This window comes from Mustela erminea, chromosome 15 (genome assembly GCF_009829155.1).
Source record: "Mustela erminea isolate mMusErm1 chromosome 15, mMusErm1.Pri, whole genome shotgun sequence".
NCBI lineage: Eukaryota > Metazoa > Chordata > Mammalia > Carnivora > Mustelidae > Mustela > Mustela erminea.
The window spans coordinates 61,826,256-61,853,977 of NC_045628.1; the positions used below are offsets into that span (position 1 = coordinate 61,826,256).

General features: G+C 38.3%; 1 protein-coding gene across 5 annotated transcripts in view; it reads left to right on the top strand.

Annotated features, from left to right (window-relative positions):
* The window catches only part of RNASEH2B (ribonuclease H2 subunit B), a 63,664-nt gene extending 36,844 nt beyond the window's left edge, over positions 1-26,820 (top strand). For 2 of the 5 annotated variants that reach the window (XM_032314657.1, XM_032314658.1), the window contains 6 exons: positions 5,939-6,003; positions 7,751-7,856; positions 10,029-10,110; positions 11,790-11,832; positions 15,960-16,040; positions 18,715-19,153. In XM_032314657.1, the coding sequence (XP_032170548.1) occupies positions 5,939-6,003; positions 7,751-7,856; positions 10,029-10,110; positions 11,790-11,832; positions 15,960-16,040; positions 18,715-18,831 (494 nt within the window). In that variant the 3' untranslated portion in view covers positions 18,832-19,153. Of the gene's footprint in view, positions 1-5,938; positions 6,004-7,750; positions 7,857-10,028; positions 10,111-11,789; positions 11,833-12,420; positions 12,870-15,959; positions 16,041-18,714; positions 19,154-26,623 lie in introns of those variants that run through there. The other 3 variants (XR_004279128.1, XM_032314660.1, XM_032314659.1) reach the window with 3 other exon arrangements.
* Positions 26,821-27,722: the final 902 nt, after the last annotated feature.

The window sequence follows — 27,722 nt, forward strand, 5'->3', positions numbered from 1 at the left end:
GGGAACCAAACCAAGAGGCTGATGAGCTGTGGTTGTTCATGGTTGGTTTGGCAACCGTGACAGTTCTGAGCCCAACAAAGTGGTGGTTCCAAGAAGTGTAAGCTTACAGTGGGAAAGGGGAGAATCTCGCTGATTACATTTTACATTTTAGGTTCAGCTAAATCACCCTTGACCAAGCTTAGGGCTCCATTTTGGATTTGGAATGTGGCACCAAGGTTTTATCAAAACAGTCCCATTAAAGACATTCCCCGATGCTGAGCTTGGAGGAGATAACCATCTTTTTGTGGGTGAACAAATGAAGTGGCTTATAGCCATTTCTGAAAGCTTAAATAATGAGAGATAAGTTTAAGTCATTTTAATTTTGCCAAGCTAACGTAAATTGAAAATGCAATTAATTCATTATCCCAAATGCTTGCGTGAGCTATATAAAGAACAGTTATCTTAAACCAAAACCCAGAAACCCAGATTCAGAAACAGTGTTAATGCACTGGCATTTGTTATTTGTTAGAACCTGCATTTCAAAACAAGAGCTTTCCTCTCTCTCATTCCTTCCTTCTTTCCCTCGGAACCCCTGACCATTGATTAAATAATCATCTGAACTCCTATCCTAATCTCTTTCACTCCTCAACATTGCCTGACAGAGTTCAGCTGCTGGAGAAAGTGCATGTCCTATGCTTATCTTGTTTGACCAGCTTTAAGTAAACTTCAAAATACTATGAATTACCCTTTGGATCTTCATGGGAAAAGATTTCCATCTCAGTATGCTGACCTTGTATACAGAACTGACACAAAGAAAATATTTCACATATTTGTGTTCTGGGTTAAGGGGTAAGGCAAGTAATGTGAGATTGTTTATGTGTATTTTGATGAAGAGGACTTTTTCAGGATGATGCATTTTTAAGAGGTGTAAGAGATCCTACTATTTCTATATCATTTTTTTTCTCATTTTTAAAATTTTTGGTTTTGTTTTTAAAACTTCCATTATTTTAGGATATACAGATGTCATTTTTTAGGAGAAGAATTTGATTATGAAGAAACTGTCAAGACTTTTAGAAAGAATGGCATACATCTTTTACTATATGAAATTTAAGCTGAATTATCACTTTATGTTTTGCCTTACTATCACTAAAAAAGAAAGAAAGAAAAATTTGAGGCCTAGCATGGTAGAAACCTGAAAAATATATAGGCTGATAATATATCTGCTTTGAAAATGAAAGTACATGGACTGGTAAAACAATTATTTTAACTTAAGAAAATTAAAGATACAAAAAATTCAAATAAAAAAACTGCAAATATTATTTAGTACTCAATCCAATAATCAACCTATGTTAATATTTTATTATATTTGCTTCGTTTCTTTTTGGGGAAAGAATTTCTTTAAAAACAGTCTGGTAATCTGATTGCAGGATCTGATGGCCTGCAAGGAAAATTAAAAGTATATTTGCTATACAGTTTTGAAGAAATCGTTCAAACTTTTCAGCATCCTTGATCTGTCAGATGAAGAGTTTGAAGGGTTGAGAGTATCCCCCATATGTTATAATTAGTACTTTGCAAAGTTGTTCTGGATCACAAAATAAAGCAGTGATTTTATTTTTAGCTTTATAGTGTTGAAATTATTGAGTAACCAGGATGTGAACATTATTTAAGTATTGCAATTAATAGTATCTGGTGTCTACCATAAAGAGATGCTTCTGGAATTAAATTATGTAATAGAGGTAAATCAATGCCCAGAGAGTACTGGATAGATAGTAAAAGCTCAGTAAATATAAGTACTATTAAGACTTCTGTAGAAATTATTAATTCTTTGCTGATGTGTAAATACTGGGCACACCCTTACACATCTGTTTGATGGGCCATTGCTAAATACGTATTGAAGTCATTTAAGTAGAATGGGGATAAGTGATAATAATAAAAATATCTACTATCTATTGCGAAGTTATATATCATCATATCTTTCAGTAATTGCCTCTTGTTACTGTTAAAACCTGCATTTTTACAAATGAGGAGACCAAATCTCGAAGAGATGAAGTTACTAGACTAGCGTCACAGACGTAGAAGCCGGGGAACCAGAACTGAAGCCTGTGCCTGGTAGCCACTCTTTCCTCTCCTTCTTGCAACTGTGCCACACCTTCCAGAACACTTGGGTAGAGTTGTTAGGTGGTATCTCATGTAAAGATAGAAACTTATTAAAAAAAAAAAAAATCTTATATATCCCGTCTTCATAATTTCCCTTTGTGAGGCAAAAAGAGAGAGACAGGAAAGATGTAGAACTATGATAACATAAGGAAAAGACGATTCTCATCCCAGCAGTGAGCTTTCTGTTCTCAGGCACCCATTTCCCTCCTTTCAGCGAGAGTCCCAGCTGCCTACTCGAATTTAGCTTACTGTCCATTTATAAATTACTCTTTGGTTCCCGTTCCATATTTTATTGCTAGGGGACTGCTAGGGAGTGGTCAGGTGATATCCAGGAGAGGGAGCAAAGACAAAGGAGAGAGCTGACGGTCTCTAACGTCCATTCTCTCCATAGGCACTCTGCAGGTAGAGCAAAACCTGAAGCACTCAGATTCCCCGGCCAGCTGTTTCATTATTAGACTTCAGATGCTGTCTCAGAAGTCTGTGGCATTAAAGATCTGGTTAAGCTTGTAGGTTTATGAGCACCTCCCCCTACCTACCTCATCCCTGCCCAGTAAACCCAGCCCCAGTTGTTTGAATCCTAAGTGACGATGGCAATGACCTTAGTTAGCACTGCCTGCTCTATTCGTGAAGGAGATGATGTGTCTGTGTTTGCTAGCTCTGGGGCTCAGTCACTTCTTGCCGAAGAAGCTCACATTCAGTGGAGGGATGACAGGGAAGGGCCTAATAAAGGGTTATGAACTTCATCCTGAGTGTCACACTGTTTCATATTGCAAGCCAGAGCTGCACTGGGCTGTCTGATGTGATTAACAAGAAGAGCCAGGAAAACTTACCTGATTAAAATACCCCAAGTACAGTTGCCAAGTTTCTGTCCCCAGGAGGCAGGAAAAAAAAAAGAGACTATATGAGTTTCTGTTATGGAAAACATTGGGAAAGTAGATGTGAAAATGTGCTCTAGGCAGTTTGTTCAATAATACATCAGGGAAATTCAGGATTGTGAGCCGATTACCCAATTGCTGAACATGTTATTTAATTGTGGACTCACTTTTATTCCATCCTTATTTTGTAAACCCAATCTTTCCAGATGTTTGAGACCAGTTTTATAGGCACCAGACACATTAAGGAAAGAAACCTTTCCAGCATATGCACATATTATCTAACTCACTAACTCTTGCGAATATTAAATTTAAGACGTGAACAAACATGGTATTTTTCATAATTTTGGGTAACCCGTGGCCTTCATGAATATTTTGAACCCCCTTATCGAAATTTGTGAATTTCAAAATTAAGCAGTTTTTGCACTTGGTCCTTTTGTAGCATCCTGGGGTATCCAAGTTGGATATTTCTTAGTGCTTGTTCTTCTCCAAGGAGTATTAATCAGTTAGAAATAAACTGACAGTTTAAAACTTCCTAGGAAAAAACCTCCAGGCCCAGTTAGCATCACTATGAATTCTGCCATACCTTAAGATAGAACTAATACTCAAATAATGATACTTACACAAACCCTTTTAGAAATTACATGAGAAAAGAATATTTCCCAACTAATTTTATGAAGCCAAAATTATCCTAATACCAAATTACTTTTGAAAGAAAACCAGGCCGTGGCGCCTGGGTGGCTGAGTGGGTTAAAGCCCCTGCCTTCGGCTCAGGTCATGATTCTGGGTCCTGGGATCGAGCCCTGCATCGGGCTCTCTGCTCAGCAGGGAGCCCGCTTCCCCCTCTCTCTGCCTGCCTCTCTGCCTACTTGTGATCTCTCTCTGACTTGTGATCTCTGTCTGTGAAATAAATAAATAAAATCTAAAAAAAAAAGAGAGAGAGAGAGAGAAAACCAGGCCAATATTCATTATGATCATAGGCTGAAAAATTCCTAATAAAATATTAGCAAATCAAGTGTGTAGAAAGGATAACATATTATAACCAAGTGGGATTTATCGCAGGAATGCAGAGTTGGTTGAACATTAGAAAACCAATCTGCACTGGGTGTGTCAGAGCCCAGGCAGCATGGCCCAGAGCCTGTGGTCTCCACTTCTACCGGGAGAGCATTTTCAAGAGGATTAAGGAAGGGCCTACAAGGGGCTCAGGGAGTGCGAGAGAGGAAGGAAATGTTGTAGAACTTTCTTTCAAGAAATGTGGACATCAGAGGCAAGAGAGAAGTGAGTAGAATAGTCTAGGTGGGATTTCTTAGGAGAGACCTCTACACTGAACTTCTATAGAGATTTATCTCAGGCAACGAAGGGAGCTTCTTTAGAAGTTTTAACCCACATGACAGTGTACCTTTATTGAGTGATTTCTGTGTGCTCTTAGAATTCCCCTTATTTTTGTACGTGGGCGGGACACTGTCTCCAGGGAATTTGAGTCTAGTCTTACCTGCCTTGGTTCCACAGCAGGCTCTTTGTCCAGGTTTGCCCCTGGCTCCCACACAGCGGCTTTTGCCCCTTGGAATCCTCAAACTCTGACAACGCCATTTGCAACTGTCTCTCCTCCATGATTCCAGTTGACACATCCCAAGGTGATGGGTGCAGAGGCCCAGCCCTCCCTCCATCTTGCCTCCTACCGCCCACAGTGTTAACAACCACAGGCTGGAATGGGGAAGGACACGTACAGGAGCCAAGGCCAGCCCCTCTCCCATATATATAAACCATTTCATGGAAGGCAAGCAACGTAACAGACTGCCGAAAATGATCCCTGAATAAGCATTTCCATCTCCCGTGACGAATATGGAGGAAAGAGAAAACGCTATTCTCCACGGCTAGCCAAGTCACATGGGAGGAGTTTGCATCTGGCCCTACGATTTCCAGGGGTCCCAAAGATCACTCCTGCATGAAGCAGGAGGCTGGGAGCGCAGGCCTCTGCCTCTGCCGATTGCACAGAAAGCAAGAAACTCCATGAATGAAGTGTTACCGAGGAAATAACAGCTCATGTCACCGTATGTAAAGCTAGGAGGATTGTGAAGGGCAGAAGTGTAACTTAGAAGAGGTGGCACTTTTATCCCCAAAAAGGGCCAGGTCAAGCCTATCATAAATCCAAATTCTCCTGAAACATAGTCATGGTTATACTGGTAATGCATTCAAAGATAGGCATAATCTTTTCTTCTTTTTCGCTAATCCCACCAGGAGAGTACCAAGTAGTTAACAAGATTTTTTCCCTCAGTGTCTGCAGCGCATCTACATTTACTTTCAGTTTCCTTTCTTGGGATTTCCATACTTATTTTAGAAAAGAAGTCTCATTGAAAATACTGAGCTAAGCTTCAACTCAGTTCCAAAAATGAAGGTTCCTTAGCATGTTAATTTGCTGAGTTGTAAAAATTAGAAATTGTCTACAGATTTGTTTTCATACTTTTTTTCCAGTTTTATTAAGAAGTGATTGATACACATCATTGTCTAAGGTGTAAGGCATAATAGTTTGATTCACAGGTTTGATGAATTGATCACCACAATAAGTTAACATCTGTCATCTCATAAAGATATAATAAAAAGAAAAGAGAAAAATTTCTCATTGGGATGAGAACTGTAGTATTATTTGATGACTTGCTTAAATTCCCATTCATTTGATGGTTGAATGAAACCTGAGGTACCTGGGTTCTGTTTGGGGATTTTTTTTAACCTCTCAAGTATGCTCTTAGGCTTATAAATTGAGTTTTTCAAGAGTATAAACTGTTATGAAACATTTTTAAATTGTTGATATTATGTGTCTTTGTGTGTGTATATATATATCTAGATATATATATATATATATGTCTTATACATAGCTTTATTAATTTATTTTATGTTTAATACACTTTTCTGATTTTTTCTCTTTAATCCAGAAATAGACAAAAAGAAATATTACAAGTACAGCAAAGAGAAGACAATAAAGTGGCTGGAAAAAAAGGTATAGTACATCTCTAATACCTTATGGCAGAAAAAGTTTAATGCTCTTTTTTAAAAAACTTTTTAGAGAAGGCGCTAAGTGTGAATCAAATGGCCATCTTATATATCCAACTAAAAGAGAAAACCTGTATAAAGATATCCAAATATGAGGGGCGCCTGGGTGGCTCAGTGGGTGGCTCAGTGGGTTAAAGCCTCTGCCTTCGGCTCAGGTCATGATCCCAGGGTTCTGGAATGGAGTCCCGCATCGGGTTCTCTGTTCCGCAGAGAGCCTGCTTCCTCCGCTCTCTCTCTCTCTGCCTGCCCCTCTGCCTACTTGTGATCTCTGTCTGTCAAATAAATAAATAAGATCTTTAAAAAGAGAAAAAAAAAAAGATATCCAAATATGAAAAGAAATCTTTTACTTTTCATCCTCCCTAACTCATCTCTGGAGTTAGCTTGACATTTTCCTTTGACCTGCATCCCCATTGCCCGTGATCCTCACCACTGGACGAAAGAAGTTCTCACTACTTGGTGATGTAGACTTGCGTCTTCCACACCAGGTAATGTGAGGCAGGATGCACATTTGCTGCTCTTTGTCCTGCTGTTGTCTCAGAGGTTTCGTTGTTCACACAGTAAGGCAGGGGTCTGAGGCAGACACAATTCAGGCTCAGAGGACGTGTGCCTCACTCTCAGCATCCGGTTGCTCGAGGGATTTTAGTGATCCTAAAATGCTAGAACTAATAGAAGGTCTAGGGCAGTGCTTTTCAAATTGATTTAGTGGGTCACAGCCGGTATTTCTCTGGGATGGGGTGGGATGGATTAAAATACAGCACAGAGTAAGGACAAGTATTAAGTATGATTCTTTGAAACATATATTTTTATTGGGTTGCTGTGTATTTTCTTCCTGTGCTTATAGTACAAACAGACTACTGTGAAAGCCATTGGTCTAAGAAAATTGTGTACTTTGACACTCATTAAGAATCTCACCAGACCAAGTCTATTGATAACAAAGATTTTCAAGTTCAGTGAATACCAGGATAGTATGGATTCCTAAGATTCTCTTCTATCTTGTATGTAAAAACATGCTTGTCCTATCATGTTATGGGGAACATGGAAATGAACCTTGCAGAGTTGGGTCACTCCTATCCGAAGTAGTGGAAGGATTTCAAAAGTGCTCCCCACCATTCACCCTTATCTGCATTAGTAGTAAGTGAAGAATCAGGTTAAGTCCTGAGAAGGATCTTGGCATTTAGTTTTTGTCCTTAGCAAATGATAATGACATGAATAGCAAAGTTATGTTTATATTTATTGATTGTGTCTCTTTTCTTAAATTCCTAGGAAGCAGGAAATTTATGATTTATTCTATTTAGAAAAATGATTGCATATTAACTTTGTGTTGGGGTCTCTTCTAAGGGCTTTACATGAACTCATTTAATGCTCACCGCTGTACTGTGCATTAGATACTACTCATGTCCCCATTAGGTAGAGGCACAGAGAGGTTATGTAAGTAGTCCATGGTCACAAAGCATACCCAAGCCGCCCAACTCCAGAGCCAGTGCTCTCATATTGTGTAGGCCTTAAGAAGTCCATGTCATGACATCATGCCGAAACGCTATGGCCATCTCTCTTTGTCTGATACCAGTGAAGACATTTCTAGATCCTCAGATATTCTTCCTGCATCTTAAACGGATTGAGAACCATCTGGAAGGTGGTGGATTTCTAACGTTAGTTGGAAATACCCTGATGTTTCCTTTTTGGTTACTTCACAGGTTCATCAGACTGTGTCAGCCTTAAAAACCAATAACATAAATGTCAGTGCCCGGGTACAGGCAAATGCATTTTTCTCTGGGGACCAGGTTTCCAGTGACAAGGAAGGTAAGTAAGTCATTTTGTCAGAAATCATTTTTGCCTGCAGTAAGTTGCTGCTGTATAAATGCCTGTCTTGTGATTTTAAAATCTTTTTTTTTTTTTAAGATTTTATTTATTTGGGGGGGGAGCACATGCACGAGTATGGAGGAAGGGAGGGGAAGGGGCTGCACCTCTCTGCATCTTACTCTCAAGAAGTATATGTCCTTGGGTGCCTGGGTAGCTCAGTGGGTTAAAGCCTCTGCCTTTGGCTCAGGTCGTGATCCCAGGGTCCAGGGATTGAGCCCCGCATCTGGCTCTCTGCTCAGCAGGGAACCTGCTTCCCCCTCTCTCTCTGCCTGCCTCTCTGCCTACTTATGATCTCTGTCTCTCAAATAAATAAATAAAATCTTTCAAAAAAAAAAATATATGTTCTACTATTGGTCTTGTTTTGTCGATTTTAGGTGAAAATTGATGCCCTTGGCAATTTTTTTCTTTTAGGTTATTAACGTACATTTTCTGCTTTTTCTAGTATGTGTCCTCTTGTTTTTGTATGTATAGTTGAATAAAAACAGCTATATAGTGTAATTAACATTCCCGAATGGTAGGACAGAAACTTTTCTGACTTTAAGCTCCAATTGAGTGTTCCCCTGTTGTGGGCATACAAGTCCAAAGCATCTGAGTGTCATCATTAAAACAAAACTAGGACCAGGGGCCTGTTTCTGATTGAAGGTAATGCAGGCAGTCCTTGATTTGCAGAAATCTAGCTTAAAACACCTTGCACTTATAGATGGTAGAGGACTCCCGCTGTTCTGGAAATGGTGGACAGCTTTGGCTGTCCCGAGTTTACCAGCTCTCATGGTTTCTGATTGGCTTTAACAGAAGAGAAGGAGTTGAGTCAAGTGGATGGATGGACCCTAGTTTTTTGTTTGTTGTTTATTTTTTTTAAGAAGGTTAGAGATTATTTAGGCAGATCTCATTTTAAAAGTAAAGAACTGTGGTCTCAGAGAGTAGATGACTTATCCAATGTCACCACTCCTAGCTGAGAGATCACATCTTCTGCTCTGAATCCAGTGTTTGTGCCAGTCTCTAAACATAATGGTCTGGGCAAAGCTATATTGCCATTTAAGGCCTAGTCATGAAGTAAGCTTTCCGTTTTTTAGGTCTTAGCTCAGTAAGCCACCAGAAGTGGCAAACAAATAACGTGTTCGCTTTCTTAATTCCCTTTGTCTATTCATGACTTACTGGATAATTACTAACCTAGAACCAAGAACACATTTTAAGAAGGGTCCAGTGATAACGTTCAGTTATCAGTGAATAACTTTCAGTAAATAACTTTACTGTGTTGGTAGTCATGGTCTCTCACTGAAGACTTTGAGATTATGTGCTCCAGAAAGCAGTCACTTTAATGCTCAGGCAAATTATTATCTTAGTTTGAAGGCAGAAGAGAAAGAAAAAAAGAAGCAAATGAATATCCCAGCAACAAACGTGAGATGGTCCTTTTGGTAGCTTATATTCCCCATGTGATCATCCCATATATTAAGTTTGATTATCCTCTAGTACTCTACATAAAATACAAATTAAAAAACAGGGCTTTAAAACAGATTCTGACTTCCATAACTGCATCTCATCCATATCACAGCTTCATTTTAGTACTGAGTGTCCATGTGCTTTAGAATTAATGATCATACATTCTGCTAAGCTTAATTTTTTCCATTTTTGAAGACATTTTTATTAGTTTGAGAGTATATATAATGTTCAGGTACTTGACAGAGACATATATCATCTATGACGTCTCTTAAATGAATGTATTCAATACTATTCACTAATTTGATTCATTCTATATTGAAACAGACCTAAAAAAATTAGTATTTATAAGCCTGAATATGTCATACTGTTACAGCTGATTTTGAGCTTTATTTGTATTCAAAGGCCTCAACTAAGAAAAAGACCCTGAATTTTTGTTTTAACTATCATTTGGTGGGCATCTGCTATATTCTGTCATATCGCATCCATGAAATCGCTCACTGCTATAATCATGGATCTTAACATCACCATTTTACAAATGGGAAAATGGAGGCTAACAGCTTAAGTGAGTCTCTAAGGCCAGAGAGAGCCAGAACTTTAACTCTGATCAATTTGACTAAAATTACCATAATTGCAACTGATTTTTTTTTGCACTCTCCATTCTCTTTCTTTCAGAGGATTATATTCGTTATGCTCATGGCCTGATATCTGATTACATCCCTAAAGAATTAAGTGATGACTTAGCGAAATATTTAAAGTAAGTATCGTTCATCATTAGCCATAATTAGGAAGTACCTCGGTGCTTCTTGGTTTCCCAACAATAGGTTCCTTAATGGCTCTATCACATCACTGCTTCTCATAAATTATTTTTGAGTGACCTCCTAGACTCTATGGTTGAAGGTGGTTTTTAATAGACACTGATTTATTGGAACAAAATGATTTGGTGGATACTGATTGCAGAAACTGGTGAGTATTAGGACTGGAATTATGGGCTGGTGTGATTTTAGAGTATAAACGGTATACAGTTTTATCACCAGTTAGACTTCACTAATGTGGTTTTTGTGATCATTTTAGTATATGTGCTGCCGAAGCGAGCACTATGATCATTTTAAGAGAAATAAAGATTAGAAGAAAATAAGAGATGGCATGTAGAATTTTTTTTTTTTTTTAAGATTTTTGTTTTTAATTAGAGAGCAAGAGCGGGGGGTGGGGAAGGTGGGGGGGAGGGACAGAAGGAATGGGAGAAGCAACTCCCTGCTGAGCAGGGAGCCCAGTGCAAGACTTGATCCCAGGACTCTGAGATCATGACCAGAGCCAAAGGCAGATGCTTAACCAACTGAGCCACCAGGTGCCCCTAGAATATTTTTGAAAGTTACATTTAAAGGTTTTGTACCACTTTCACTTTCATGAGATGTTTGCCAAGTACCTTTATTATGCCCAGCACTTGGAACTCAAAGGATGAAATACAATCTGTGTCTGAGGGCGGAAAATGGGTTTATGAATGATTTATTTGTATTATGTCCTTCATGAAGATATTTAATATAACATAAAGACTTTACCTTAGACTGAAAAGAATGTGTTTCTTTTCTCGATTTTAGCAACTATTGTTAAGATGTTATGGGTGTGATAATAGCTTTTCCTGATTCTTATAATAGCTTTCTCCTCTGATACATGAAAATAAAGTGGCTTCTTTTCTTTTCTTTTTTTTTAAAGTGGCTTCTTAATAGATATATAGTTAATGTTTTTAGCAAATTGCATAGGTCCTACTTTAAAAAACAATTAGTGGAAACTGGTTGAAGTGTTTGAAAGCCTGCTTTAAATTGATAACCCTGTCTTTCTGTTTAATATTTCCCTGGGTTCCTCTGTGCCTGTTTATCTCATTCGTGACCTATGTCTTTGTACTCCCCTTATTTTTCAGATTCTTTTCTTTCCTCTGAAGTGATTAGCTTTTGGTTAAAGATTCAGGTAGAAAGATATGTCAATTATACTTCTCTTTAATTGAAGAAAAGTCAAGTTTGTCTGACTTTTTGTCAACAGTTAAAATAATTTTTACTTTTAAATAGATGCTGGATTCCACTCTATGTTAACTAAATTGTATTTAAATAAAAAATATACATATGCTGGATTTGTCATTTATGAAGGAAAAAAAATACTACAATGCCAAAATGTAAATTTATAGAGGCTAAAGAAAAGCAGTTCCATTGCAACAAATGAGTTCTAATTTTATTTTTTTTAGTTCAGATAATTCCAATGTGAAGAAAATAAAGATTTCTTCATTTACAGAAATGTCATTCTTGACACTGGGGTGATAGTCCAGGAGGACACATGGAGGTGAAGCTAGTCCATGAAAGTAGCCCTTGCTAAGTCCATTGGCCCAGTCTCTCTGTTTGCTTGTCTATGAAAAACCATGACTGATTCTTATTTTTCACTCCATAGGCTTCCAGAAACTTCAGCGTCGTTGCCAAACCCTCCATCAAAGGTAAGGAGCTGTGACTAAGATATCTTTGGGGGACTTGGAAAAATAGTACATTTTTACCACGTAGGTTTAGTGCGCTCTAGTCCATTTTAAAGCATACTAAATCCTCCTTGGGTGGAGTGATGTTGTGTGGATTAAAGGTTATAAGGAGCTCTCCATCAGTATTTTTTTATTTTTGTAGATCTGTAGATTTTGTAGATTTGAAGATTTTGTAGATTTTTTTTGTAGTGCTGAGAAAACCAGGTAAGAGTTGGTTGTACCAGATACCTACCTAAAGGTCTTATAGATCCATAATTAAGATTCAGCCTTCTTGAGTTAGCCGGGTCCGGCAATTACCCTGATTAATCATCAGGAATACTCGACGGATAACTACAACTCATTTTGCCCGATCTAACTGTTATGGGCGCAGAGGCGAACAGAGCATGACTTTGCCACACAAAGAATCCTTTGAGCAAGGATTCTTTTCTTTCCGTGCATGATCAGCGCAACTTGTGTCTTGCAAAAAACCCTTCCTCTTCCAGATGTTCTCAAACTGCCACCCACAGCTCCTTGGCCCCATGGGCCACAGCTTGTTTTTGTCTCCCAATGCAGAGAGCAGAGAAGCCAGTGGTAAACCGCACCTGATGGCAAACTGCAGAGTCCCTCAGTCCAGGCCTGATCTCAGACAAGTGAGCGCTGCTCAGAGACAGGGAAATAAATACACGCACCAGCTCGTCCATGAGGCCATTCTCTTGCCAACAGAATAATGAATGCCTCGAGACTGGAAAGTGCATGTTGAAGAACTTTCCTCTCTCCCGGCCTTCAAGGTGGCCAACATGCTTGGATTTTTTTTTTTTTTTTGGTCTCATGTCCTGTTTGGAGGTTGTGGCGGCTCTGAAAGCACTCATTACTTTGACTTCTGAGAAGGACAGAAAATTTCAAGTGCGTCAGCCTTAGCGGTGGCCATTTTCAGCAGGCTGTCAAAGGAGCACCATCCTTTTCCTTTGGGAGGAATAGCGCTGGGCAGAGGTCAGCTGCTGTAGGGCGTAAGGTCCTTCTAGGTAAGACCCACGTTTCTTCCAGGCTGGTAGTTCATCTCTGACAGTAGCTCTGGAGGACAGAGGCATGCTTGCCTTGCTGGAACTAAGAAGATGGGCATATTTGTTCCTCTCTTACTTCTCTCCTTCCAGAAACAAAGCATCTTTCTTTCTCCCAAATATCTGTCTTCCTTAGTAACTTAGAGATCATTCGTGAAGGATCAAAGCCTGTTTTTGAAGGTTTGGCCTTTGATACCATCCAGGGTAATGCATTTCCTACATTTACTTTTAACCCGGTTTTCTGTTTGCCTATTTTAATTTCCAAACTTTAAATCATTTGTGATGTCATAGTATATGATTCAGATCAGGGGTTGGCAGACTTATCCTATAAAGGCCACATAGTGACAGTTGGAGGCCTCACAAGGCAGATGGTCTGTATCACAGCTCCTCAGCTCCACTGTGGGAGCACAGAGACTGCCGCAGACGATTTCTGAACGGATGCGGGCGGTGGCGTTCTAGCCAAATTTCATTTATAAAAACAGGCGGCTGGCGGGGCTGGGCTGGCGGTTTGCCAAGCCCTGATCTAGATCTCACAGTCCTGCTTCTCCTAAACCTCAGCCTCATCTCCTGGGCTGCTTAGTTGCTATTCAAGGTCTCCCAGTCTGTGATGTCTGGCTGGGGCTCTAGTGTCTGGAGTGCAAACTGGACAGGTGATGTACCACGCTTTAAACAAGCTTAGGATAACATCTTCTGCCAGCCTTCTTGTCTGTGTCTGGGATTTGATCGATTTTTACAGTCATACAGTTGATGGTTTTCAGCAAATCCATTCCAGTGGCTATTAGGTGTCCAGTGGCTATTAGGTGTCTTTGTCTTTGTAAGATAGCATAAAGCCTGGCATCCTTAATATGTTTTGCATTACTTTCTTACTATCCCATGTTTGCCTGTGTCGACGCTCAGCCTCCAGCCCCCGCGCTCTTCCCTCGTTTGCATTTATCGCTGGCAGAGCTGAGTGCAGTCAGTGGACTGGAGATACTCTGGAGTTCCTTCCTGCAGATCATTTGTAGGAATAAGACCCATCCTGGCATTCATTCCTGTGGTGCTCTGCTCTTGGCTCTTCTCTTGCCAGAACTGTGTCCATTCAAAGTCACAGCCTTTGTTACTGTCTTTCTTAGCCATTTTCTGTTTCTTCTGAAATATTCCCCCCAGAACTGTAGTGATTTGGTCTTTTTTTTTTTTTCCTTTGGAAGTAGGCTCCATGCCCAGCATGAAACCCAACACAGAGCCCAACGCGGGCTTTAAACACACAACCCTGAGACAGAGACCTGAGCTGACATCAAGAGTTGGACTCTACACGTCCGTATTTGGCCTTTTAAATAAGATCAGTTCAAATAAGTGTAACAATTGTGATTCTTTCAAACATATTCAGCATGTGCTGTAACATTAGAAAAAGTTCAGTGCAGAGGCTGACCACAGTCATCTTTTTTGTGAGCACTGATTACCGGTATCCTGTTTGATACTATTAAAACACCTGAACAAGTCATCATCTCTGTATATATGACACCTCTGTATACTTACAAAGAAGTACTTTTCATCTTTAGCTCTTGTCTTGAACATTTTTCATTTGACTTACCAGCAAAAAGTGACTATGCCCAAGCATTTCTAGTGACATCTATAGTAGAACATTTTGCTACAGCAGATCACAAACCATCTTATAACTTTAAGCTTTTTGCAGTTTGAGACAATTATAGCCTTCATCGTTATGACCTGTGAGTTCCACTCTCCTGGTTGAAGATAATTTTCTAGTAAAAATAGGCATCACCTAAACACCCTTTATTGATCTTAATTTTTAAGTAGAAACATATTCTTAAGAAAGTTGCTTATATACCTACTTTGCTGGTAGTAGTTCATTCATGATAAGCTGGTCTTTTTCTTTTGAAGATTCATTTGCTAGAGATTACTGTGTGACCAAGAGAAAGTGTTGCCATATCATGTTCTATATTTCCAGGAGGTCCCCCCTGTTCCTTTACAGTGAAGAATTTCAAGACATGTTGTTTTATCCCTTTGGGTTTTTAGACATCTGCCATGGCATGTTTTAAAACTAACTCCACAGCTCTTTGTTTGGCAAACGCTGGGTTATGAAGAGGGAGGCCGGGAATAAATCTGCATTTCCTAGGGAATATCCACATTGGGTCTTTCAACCCTGGTGTCTCCACAAAGAGCTTGAAGATCTGCAGAAATCCAAGTTGTGGTCACATGCAGTCAATTCTCTATGTTAAACATCAAGACTTACCTGCTCTGCTATGGGCCTTTTACATAGTAAATGTGTCACAGTTCCTTCCATAATGTCAACATTAAGGCCACAGTCTAGCTTTTGACAAGGCTCTCACATTCATTGGTACAGAATGCCCACATGAAAGGTGAAAACATGAAGTAAAGGTGGACTTAGTTGTACTGGGCCTCATGGAAAGAGCTCTTGTCCAGAAATGGAGATCTCATGCCTTATCCTCTGCTAAGTGGGCTTAAGTCATTTGTTTACTCTCTCTGTGCTTCCTTCTCCTGCTGGCTGCTTGCCTTGCAGGGTTGTCCCTGTGTGGACAAAATGAGATAATTGAATTCAAAGGAGGTAAGAACATGAAGCTATACAAAAAATGGTAATAAGAGAATAATGTGCCTTATTCCTAAATGGACGTTACATCAGCCCAGAAGGTGAATGAAGTGGTGTTTCTGAATGGACTCCTGGCCCCTTTGGAGGGAATTTTTATCTTTGACTTATGTGCCTGCCTTCACCCCTTCAGACTGTCTGTAAGTCAGCAGTCTCCTAAATACCTCCCAGTCCCAGTACATACCAAATATGTGATCAGTACCGCTAGACTGCCCAACGGGCTAGGTCACGGACTCACCCTAGCATATCCCCCCATCACCGACGCTGCTTCTCAGAAGGGATATGTGGCTTCTTTCCCCCAGATAATTGACAAAATGCAGAGTAAGCCCTTTGCAGGGTCTGCTGTTCCATTTGGCCTTCCATTTGGTCCAAATGGACCCCACTGTTTTTTAAAAAATGGATTGACATGTCAAGGTGACATTTGACATCACTTCACTGCTCTAACATTGCAGAAAGTAAAGTTATCTGATGAGCCCGTAGAAGCAAAAGAAGATTACACTAAGTTTAACAGGAAAGATTTGAAGACTGAAAAGGTATGTGTGTCCAGCCGGAGTGGCATATTCCTGGATTCAGTAGGTGGCCCTGAGGACATCTGGGAGTGATTTCATGCTTGATTCTGATGTTACAATTTTAACCACAAAGGACTGTGAACTTGCCTATGACTCAGTAATTAATTCAAAATTATGAATGACAATGAATATGTCATGCCAGGAAGATTTTTTCTGAATCAAGGCAAGGCACTATACTTAGCAAGAGCATGCCTACACTTTGCTGTGTATTCAGAGTTGGGGGGAACAGAGTGGGGGAGCTTCCACAGCTCATTTTCTGTCAACTCTAATGCCTAGAAGCTTCCCTGGACTTATAATGATGACAGTAATTATTAATAATCCTACCGTTCAGCAATCAGCCCAGCAAATATTTTTGTAACCTTTCTTACAAAGTTTACATTATACATACATTATAAAATGTATACATACATTATAAAATACATACATTATAAAAATATATACAGCTTTTAAAATTGACATTTTAATATATTTATAGTTTTAGGGTTCTGTCCTCTTCAATTAGTAGTATATTGTGAAAATGTTCTCATGTGATTAGGCATTCTCTGACAGATTATTAATGGTTTCATGATATTCAATTCTTTGTGTTATTTTATTTCACTATAGGGCACATAATCTATTTAGTCATTCCCCTGTTTTTGGACACTAGGTTATTTCTGCCTTTTTCATTCTTTGTTTTAATGAAGTGATAAACATTCTTATTTATAATCTGTATCTCTGATTATTTCATTACACACAATTTAGAACTAAGAGTAAGGGCTTAGAAAACATGAGCTCTATCCATGATTATGGAGAGAATATATATGTGTGTGTGTGTGTATGCTTATGATTTTATCTATATATTGTATTATATATAATAATATATATGATTTTATCATATATATTTTATCATATATAGTCACATAAATGACTATATATGATATATATCATATATATAATCATATATATGATTGTATGTGTGTATACAGAATATATACGTAAAATGCTTTCCAAAAATGTAGAAATTTGTATTTCCAACCATTATTGCTACAAGATTGCTCATCTTGCTTTCTTGACAACACTGAATATTATTTTTATTCTTGAAAATTTTTGGCTGTCTGATTAGGGTACATTTCTTCGATGAGAAAGGTTAGTTGTTTTTCCAAATGCTTATTTGCCCGTTTGCATTTTTAGAAGTTGTCAGTTCATGTCCCTTGCCCATTTTTTGTATTGGGATAGTGTTTTTCTTGTTGATTTTTAAGAGCTCATTCTAGATTAGGAATTATTAACACTTGATGACATATAGGGTACAAATAACTCTGTAATTTGTGCTTAGCCTTTCATTCGATTTTTTAAAGTTTTAAGTTTTTATGAAGATGAAATGTAGGAATTGTTTTTCCTTGTGACTTTCTCATTATTTTTATGCTTAGACTTTGTCCATCCCAAGATAAATTCACTTCCTCTTAGATTTTAACAACATTCTCTCTCCTTAGCATTTAATTTTTTTTATAGATTTTATTCTTTGATCTATGTGTAATTTATCTGGGCATGTGATGTCACGGGTATAATCCCAGCTGAGATTTGGCAAGATAGCCAGTTATCTCCATGGCTTCCTAAGCAGGGACATTGAGTTTCTCTGCAAGTACTAATTCTGCCCCACCCTTGTAACTGTGGCTTTTTGTTACATTTACTTGGGCACAGCCCCAGGGAAATAGGGCTGGGCCAGGATGTGTCCGTTAAATACAGAGGATAACTGGTCACAAAGAGCCATCACTTCTCACCATTCAGCCAAAAAATAAACCTCCTAAGATGTAAGTGACAGAATGTGAGAAGCAAGATTTCAGGGATCATATACTGTGCCTGTAAAAGCTTCTTTGACAGTGACTTTGTCTCCCTGTTCTCAGGGAGACAGATGAGTTTTTCCCTTTGCTGAGTCCCATCAGGTTTGCTTCTGCTGGAGAAGGTGAGATGCACTGAAGCAGAGTCAGCAGCTGTTCACCTGCCGGCAGTGCTAGTTCAGGATATGGCACAAAACCAAACCAAAGCAAAACAAACAAACAAAACACAGGGACCAGGAATTTCAAAGGCAGAGTTACTTGAAGTCAGCTTTTTGGCAAGTATTTCTCTGTTGGAGGAAAACTGGGGCAGTCATCCTGCTGGTCCAGGATGCTCTTCGGTACGGGTTATTTTTTTAATATAATGGTGTTGTCCTTGGTTTCCCGTAGAGCCTATGAGTAAAATGCACCAGTCCATGATGGTGAATTATTCATTGCACAGAACCACCAGGCTGGCATTCCTCTCTGACAGTCGCGTCTGTGTCAGCTCCTTTGTTGGTGTTATTGTACTTCATACACCCTCCAGAATTATCCCCGTAAAGTAAACCGTTGGCTGTAGCATTCCACTCCTTAGAAGGCGGCAGTTTGGTCTCCCGCCTCTTTTACTGGATTTTGTGTCTTAGGTCTGAATTGTGAATGGAAATCAGATTAAAAATAAATAAATAAATTAATAATAATAATAATAACTCCCTTATGAAGCATGTTAGTAGCCAGTAGTTCTCTTCATGAACCTTGAGACATGCATGCACGGTCTTGTTTGATTTGCATGTACGATTTATAAAAGTTAGTTACATTTGTAATAATTCTTCTCTTATTTTCCTTAACAGAAAAATAGCAAAATGACTGCAGCTCAGAAGGCTTTGGCTAAAGTTGACAAGAGTGGAATGAAAAGTATTGATTCCTTTTTCGCTACAAAAAATAAAAAAAAAATTGGAGAGATCTGAAACTTTGGAAAATGAAATCTAGCCAAAATATTTGCCTGTTACATGTTCCATTTTTGTCCTTCCCCCATACTACTGTGCCTCCTGACCCTTAATTACCACCTTTTGAAAAAAAAAAAAAAAAAAAAAGAGGGCAATTTTCAGAGTCAAACATTTCTTGGTATTTGGTTTTTGTGTTCCTGAACAAAATATGGGAAAGTCATTGTGTAACTTCATGGCTTGTAGCCTTCAGACTCTTGTTTGACATCATGAAAAGTAATCAAGTGAATAGAGTTAACCTCTCGCTAGCATCACAGTTTCCTCAATAAACTGGCGTGTGACAATATTTGAGTGTATGCCTGTTCTTTTAAACCAGTCTGCCACATGGAAGTGACAACAATATGATTTTCAGCATACTGACAGAATCCGATAACCGCGATAAGAGAAACCACTACTTTTTCAAAGCCTTGAGTTTTTAGTGAATCATCTGTTGAGTATTTTCTGTCCTGTGAATCTGTGTTTGTTGTATAAAATAGAGAAAGGCATAATATTAAAATTGTAATCACCCAACGTGACATTACCCAAAGATCATATGGCACATGTTCTTGTAATAATTTTTTAAATTATTATTATTATTAATAATAATAATTTTATCTTCTTTCTTGGCAGCAGCATTTTGTGAGCATTTTCCCAGGCTACTAAAGTATTCTTCATAAATATGCTTTTTTAGTGATGGTCCTTTTTTTAATTATTTGGATATGTGATTATTTAATGACCATGACCCTATTTTGAACATTTAAATTGCTTTCAAGTGTTCACTCTGAAGAATCAGATTACAAGTCAATGTTTGGTTTACAGCTTTTATTGATCCCTTAGAATGGATTTTAGATGTGAGCTTCCCAGTTTATAACAGAATTGTCCAAATACGTATTTGTGGGTAGATCTTTCGTAGAAAGCATACAGGATCTTACACTGTAACACATGGTCGTTTCAGTTGTTATCTTATTCACTGCCCCCTTGTTAACTTTGAATGTTAGCTTTGCAAATAAGTAGGGGGAAAGGCATTTTTATTGTCATTTTAATTCACATGTCCCCATTAGTAGTAATGGTGAACATTTTCACATTTACTTAACCATTCATCATCTTCTAAAGAATTATCTGTGTATGTCCTCTGTTAAATTGTGGCAGTGTCAGTGTTTTTCTTAGGGACTCTTAGAGATATTCTATAACTTAAAGACAGTTTTTGTCCACTGTGTTCATTGTAAATTTTTTCTTGGTCTGCAAATTGTCTTCAATTTTGTGTATGATTTTTTTTGTCATGCAGATGTTTTTGGTAGATACACACATATATGTGTGTGTGTGTGTGTTTGTGTATGGTAACATACCACTATATAGAGAGAGATAGATACTTATATCTATATCTATTTTATATATATATATATATATTATATATAAACTTTTCCTTTACATCGATTTACATACATTTCCTTTGCAGGGAAGTTAACCAGTCACTTCTGATTTTTTAATAATTTTTTGTTTTATATTTAATTACTTAAATCATCTACAAAATTTATATTTAAATATGCTGTGAGATAAAACTCTAATTTGATTGTTTTCTTACCTGTTGATTTTTCCATTAGATCTCTACAATTATTTTGTCAGGGTTCAAGAGTAAGTTCCAATGGGATTTTTTATTACGATTTTTGTTAGACACATAAATTATTTGGGGGAAAAACAGACATGTTTATAAAATTCCTTTTTGCTGTTTAGGAATATAGGATTTCTCTTTATTTGCTAAAATCCTAACCATACCTTCCGCTACTATTTTGCTTTTCATCTTCATATAGGTTCTAAATACTTCTTTTTAGGCATATATCTGGGTATTTTTGTCTAGTAATGAAATCTGTTTTTTAGTCACATCTTCTAACTGGGTATTTTGTGGTAAACTTCTATATTTTTACATATTTATCTTTTAAATAACCAATTTACTAAACTATTAATTTAACTTTATTATATTCATATTGGGGTTTTGATACATAAGGTATGTAATCTTGGAAAAAAATGGGTGCAATTCTAATAGTTATACCTCTTTGATATCCTTTATATCCTTTTACATGGGTGACAATACCTGGAACAGTGTTGAAGAATAGTAATAGTAGTCAATCGGTCTGATTTGTGATTTGATTAATGTATGTTACCATTAATTCTGACACTAGCTGTTGATATGATAAAGAATATCTATTTTTGATATTTCCTTTCATACTTTGTTTCCTTAAAGTTTTAATTAGTAATTGGTGTTGGTTGTTATCAAATATGTTTCTAGCACCTCTTGAGGTGATGAGGGGGTTTTTATCACTGTTGAACTGTACTTGAGTTCCATGATAAACCCTCCCTGACCTTGTATAAAGAATACCACAGTGTATGCTTCTGGGCTAGCTATGTCAAATCTAGCTGTTAATTCGTTTTACTGGGCTTTTACTTAGAATTTTCTCTTCTGTATTCAAAAGCAATATTGCTGTTAGGTTTTAGTGTTAGAATCGTGCTAACCTTCCCATTTTGACCAGTGTTCTGAAAGGAATAATTTTGCATAGGAACACTCTATTTTGGGGCCATATTTAAGAAAATGGTAAAACTGTTTAGCACTGAGACTTCTTTTTTGTTATTGTTACAGTCTTTAATCTGGAGAATTTCTCACCTGGTCTTTGTGTTACTTGACATTGACATTACTGAAGAGTACAGGCTAGTTACTTGGCAGAATGTTCCGCACTTTGAGTTTGCCTGATGTTTTGTCTTGACTAGATTCAAGCAATACTTTATGGGTACCTACAGAGGTAACGATGTGTCTTTCTCAGTGAACTGTCTCAGGAGCCCTAGTGTGACCCACTTCCAGTGACATTCACTTTCATTCACTTTGATACAGGTTTATCCACTGTAGAGTTACTACTTTTTTCTTTGTAATTAATAGGCAATTTGTGGGAAATACTTGGGGACTTTTAAGTATGCTATTCCTTATCAAACATTCACCGACAAGGTTTAGAATCGACTGGTGATTTTTCTAACTCCTTCATTTTGTCTTTATTTCTTTCATATTTAGCTGACATTTTCTTTAAGAGGAATAGCTTTCTTGCTCTACTTATTTATTCATTTATGAACTTATATCAGTATGGAATTGTAGATTTTGTATTTTGTCCAGTGGGTTTCTTCTGTGCCAGGGTCTTCCAGGCGCTTGTCCTGTTTCTGCTCAAGCTGTAAATCAGCCTTTCTCCTAAACAGCCAAGGTTCCTTTTCACGGAGAATGATATTTAGAAACCAAAATCTAGGCACAGGATGTGCTCATTCCTTCTATCCATCAATGTGTGTAGTCTTTGTAGATTTCTCTCCTATTCCCAGTTCTCCAAGAGTTTTGATCAGGAATGGATATGAATTTTGTCACATATTTTTTCCTCATTTATTGAGATGCTCATGTAGCTTTCCTTTAATAACAGATTGTCTTTTAATATGTGAAGTACAATGATTATTTTTGAAAGTTAAAATACCATTATATTCCTGGGATAAACCCTACTTGGTCTGTAATGGATTATTCTTTTCATATACAGTATTGTGTTTTACTTCCTAATATTTTGTTAAGGGTTTTTATATCTCCATTCATGAAGAATGTTGGTCTGTGGTCTTCCTTACTTGTAATAATTCTGTCTAGTTTTGGTATCAGAGCAAAACTGACCTCGGAAAATGAATTGAGAAATATCCTCTCATCACCTATTTTCTGAGTTTATATGAGATTAGTAATTGTTTCTTCCTTTTATATTGGACAGAATTCAACAGATAAAGCCATTTGGGCGTGGAATTTTCTAAGAATGTTTTTAATTACTAATTCAATTTCTGTAATAGAGATAGAGCTATTCTAATTTTCTTTTGCATGTGTATATGCCAGTTTTAGTTTAATTTATGTCTTTTAAGAAATGTCTTTGTTTCATCTGTGTTGTCAAATTTATTGGCATAACTTATTTCTCATATTTTTAGTATCTTTTTTATATCTGTGCATCTGTAGTCATTTCTTTTTTCATACCTTGTTGGTCATGTGTATCTTTTTTGTTTTCTTAGTTAATCTAGCTGAATATTTTTTAACTTCTTTGATACTGTCAGAGAATCATTGTCTTGTGGCTCATGTTATTTCTAATGAGACATCTTGTGATACTTTTTGAATTTCTTCTACTTTATATTAAAGGGTGTCCCCTTTCCTCCTGGGCTTCTTTTAAGATTTTTTTTCTTTATTACTAGTTTTCAGCAAGTTGATGATGACATGTTGATGTGGTTTTCTTTGTGTTAACTTGTTTGTGGGTGTATTGAGCTTCTTGAATCTTTGAGTTTGTAATTTTCATCAAATTTGGAAAATTTCTGGCCAGTGTTTCTTTAAATATTTTTCTGCTTTTTTTCTTCTCACCCCCTCAGCTTCCAGGATTTCATTTACATGTATGTTAGACCACTTGATAATACTTCACCATCCTTTCACTGAGTTTCTGGATTTTGTTTTATTTTATGTTCATGTTAAACAGTTTTCTTGTATTTTCAAGTTTACTTTGTCTTGTAGTGTTTCATCTTCCATTAACCTTAGCTAGTGAATTTTTATTTCAAATAAGGGAATTTTCAGTTCTAGATGCTCTATTTGGTTCTTTTTTATGTCTTTCCATTTCTCTCATTGTGCTTTCTTTAAATATTTTGTTATAGTTACAATAACTCCATAAATGTCTACTGGTTGCATCATCGCTGTCACTTCTGGGTCTCTTTCTCTTTTTTTTTTTTTTTCTTTATTTTTTACTTCAAGATAATTTTAGACGTACAGGAAAGTTGCAAAAACAGTAGAGTTTCCATATACTTTTCACCCAGCTTCCTCTAATGTCAACACCTGACATAAACATAGTATAATTATCAAGCCCAGGAAATTTATAATAATGCAATACTATTAACCAATCTACTACATTCTTGGAGTAGTACTGTTCTGAACTCTTTGCTCTACGTGTAAGTCCTTTAACCCCCACAACAGCTAGAGTCATAGGGTGGGCACCATAGCAGCCAGGATAGTGACAGCCAACCCAAAGGGCTTGCTTAAATCCCTTGGCCCTTTGCTTCTCTTACTTACATCGTTTATCTTTTTGATTAATGTGCTTATATGGGGCAGGCTTCTAAAACTTTCTTCAATCTCGAAAACCGCTATGTACACACACCTCCATCATTTTCGTCAAACCATACATATTTCTGAAACAGATCTCAGATTACCAACATTCTTTTCTTTGTATGTCTGGTTTATCTTCAATTTAAATTTTCCCCATACTCTGGCTCTCGGGGTCTCTCATCTTTTCTTCATTTTCCATAGATTACATTACCTTGTAGTAAAAAGAAATGTGAAGAGCACAATTATCAGGAAGTACTGTCAAAGGCTGACCGAGTGCTTTGCAGGTTTTAAGCACTTTTCACATGAATTTATGTGAGTACTCCTTCCAGAAACAGTATGGCACCATTGGTATTATTTCCCCATTTTACAGTTGAAAGCCCAAGGTCACACAGCTAATAAAGAGCTGAACCAGAAGGTCAGCTCAGGACCTCTGACTCCCAGACTCTCCACACCAAACTCCCTCTCCCCAGAGGAACTGACTTCCATTACACCTGGGAAGTCACGTCATCTGCTATTAAAGATGACCTAGCTTGACGAGACACCTGGAATCACATACGTCCTCCCAAATAGCCCTCTTTCCAGGACTAATCCAAGCTTTGGAGAGCACCAGAGTTAGATGCAGTCAGTCTCTTCGTGGAAGACAGAGAGCTCCCGGTCCAGGATGGGAAGGGCACTGGCATTTTCTTAATATCCTTGGAAGATGGCCACTGGCTTTGACTGTCTGAATAATGGCAAGAAATGACAAGATTTATACACCTTTCCTATGCTGGGATTCATATACTCTTCAGGGTCATTAGACTGACAAAAAGGTTCCCTACTTTATGTTTAATAGTCCTTTACGGTGTCTGCAGCAATCACTTACAGTAGCAACACTGATCTTCACAACAAACCCCTGAGGTAGACCGGAAAGGGGGTGTACCCTGTTCCATGCTGGTGAAAATAGGTGGCACGGACTGAAAGTGGCAGGCTCCACCGCTACCTTTTTACCCTCAAGCCCAGGATTCTTTCCTTTCTACTGACTGACCTAAGCTTCTTATTCATACCATTGTGTGTGTAGCTTTATGGCCATTTTTCCCTCACAAGTCTGTTTTAATTGTGAATTTTATTTTAAGGAAGGAAAAATCAGATTTACTGTGCTATATCATCTTGCTCTATTCAAAATGAATTCTGCTGGTCAATTTATCCTCAACAGTGATGGTCCAGAATTGAAGTAAAGCTACTCAGCTGGTGTATTTGCATGTCAGATCTTTAATTCAGCTGTCAGCCTTTTCACATTTACTGTACTTTTGTTAATGTTATTTTGATAGTCTCACATTAATCAAGCCTATTTGAGAGGGAGGGATCACCAAATATGATTTATAGAGGAACTGACTTCATAGATGTTCAAAGAATTGTTAACCTTACACATGTGTTTTAATCAGAATGTGTATACAAGTAAAGTTAGTCTTGTGATTTGTTCTTTTCTAAAGAAAAAAAGCCCAGGGACAAGCTCAGATTCATGTATCCCTTTAAGACTTTATACTGAGCACCTGCTACATGCCAAATGTTCTAGGCACTAGAAATGCAACTGTCAGTGTGGCCCACAAAAGCACCTGCCTTCAAGATGTTTCTGCCCTAGGAGTGCGGTGTGTGTGTGGGGGGGGGGGGTGGTCTATGGAAAAGGCTGAGCAGAGGGTGACAGGGTCCTGCAGAGGCAGCTGGTTAGGGAAGGTCTGACCTCAACTCCTCCACATTATGGCATAGAAATATGATTTCCATCAACTTAAAAAAAAATGTTTTTGAGAACATAATAGCTACAGAGTAAATTATGTTTGACCTTGTATACAGTCAGAAAGCTGCATGTCATCATTAAACACATTAAAGGCATTCTTTAGAGCAACGTTAGGGGCCACTAGTGGCACTACTGCTCCCAGCAAATCTACATTTATCTATTTTTTATACATTGGCCTCCTACTTTTTAGAGGAAAAAAAAAAATCTGTCTTTCAAAATGAAAGAAAAAGGAAGTGAGTAGAAAGAGGGCTTAAGAATTATTCAACTTAGGGGCGCCTGGGTGGCTCAGTGGGTTAAGCCGCTGCCTTCGGCTTGGGTCATGATCTCAGGGTCCTGGGATCGAGCCCCACATTGGGCTCTCTGCTCAGCAGGGAGCCTGCTTCCCCCACCCCCCTGCCTGCCTCTGCCTACTTGTGATCTCTCTCTGTCAAATGAATAAATAAAATCTTTAAAAAAAAATTAAAAAAAAAAGAATTATTCAACTTAAAACCTTGTTTTCATATGTTTCTTATATCTTTGGTTTTCTTCTGAAATGATGGTGTTCATTCCACAAATCTGGGTGATGTGAAGATTTTGTATTTCACTCCCTTTGCACAGTGGAAAGAAAATACGCTTCCTACCCATGCACGCTCCTCCAGGAGACTAATTATAGCCCCAAAATGAGCTCAGGAAGGGAGGCTGGCCAGGACGGGGACCCCACCCCTTACCTGAAGTCTTCCCTCAGAAGCAAAAGTGTAAGGCTGCTATTTCTCCTATTTCTCAGAACTAAAACAGCCCACCCTGCTTCTTTGTTCTAGAAGGTGCAGCTAGTGCTTGGGGTTTAAGGTGACTACTTCAGCTTGCCAGAATACAACATGTTTTCCTTTTCTCTCTAGGTGGCAGCACAAAGACAGAAAAGGGGCAAGTGACAGAGTGACAGCAAGTCCAACGCAAAGCCGGGCTGCTTCTTCTATAACTTAAGACACTCTCAAGGGGCTAAGATTTTTTCTTCTGCACCTTCTAGAAATTCTGCTTATGCCAAAAGGTGTGCTTTAAGGAAGTAACCAGTAAAGATTTACTTCTTTGATTAACACCACTAGTACATGTGGGTAATGAATGGCCTTTTGTCCTTGAGGCCACTCTGTCATGGAACTTGAATGCACCCCCAGAATGCCCAGAGTGTGAGAACTCAAGCCATGTCACCCCTCAGCCCTGGCCTATCTCCCATGGTACAGTACCATGGTTCTCATTTCAAAACAGTGGGAGAGGAAGGTACATGGTGAAATGGGGGTGATTTCTGAAACCTGACCCTGTTGGCTTGTGTCCCCTCCTGGGGCTAGATGAGCGTGGGGTAGGTCTGTGTGCTGACTATCAAAACTTGATTCCACAGTAAAAACTCTGACAAGCCAACTTCCTACCCTGACATAAAAGAAAAAAGAAAAAGCCTGACTTTTCTTTACTCCTTATCAGTTTGGAAGCTACCAATTTAAAATGATACCTGGTGGGCGCCTGGGTGGCTCAGTGGGTTAAGCCGCTGCCTTCGGCTCAGGTCATGATCTCAGGGTCCTGGGATCGATCCTGCATCAGGTTCTCTGCTCCGCGGGGAGCCTGCTTCCTCCTCTCTCTCTCTCTCTGCCTGCCTCTCTGCCTACTTGTGATCTCTCTGTGTCAAATGAATAAATAAAATCTTTTAAAAAAATAAAATAAAATGAAATAAATAAAATGATACCTGGACATGTATGTTTTACAATCTGCTGGAGGTATAAACACTGATTCATTTTTTTAAAGAAGTCTAGTATGTGTATGTGTGTGTGTGTGAGTGTGTGTGTGTGTGTGTTTTTAAGTAAGGGCATAAGACATGGGAAAGTTGCAAGTAGAGACCAAAAAGTAAGTTAGTGGGGAATCCTGATGCACAGTGTATACGTTGGTGGGGAAAGGGGATGGTAGTAAAGAGATTTGTGCAAAAATACCCAGAGATTTGAGCTGGTGCATCCA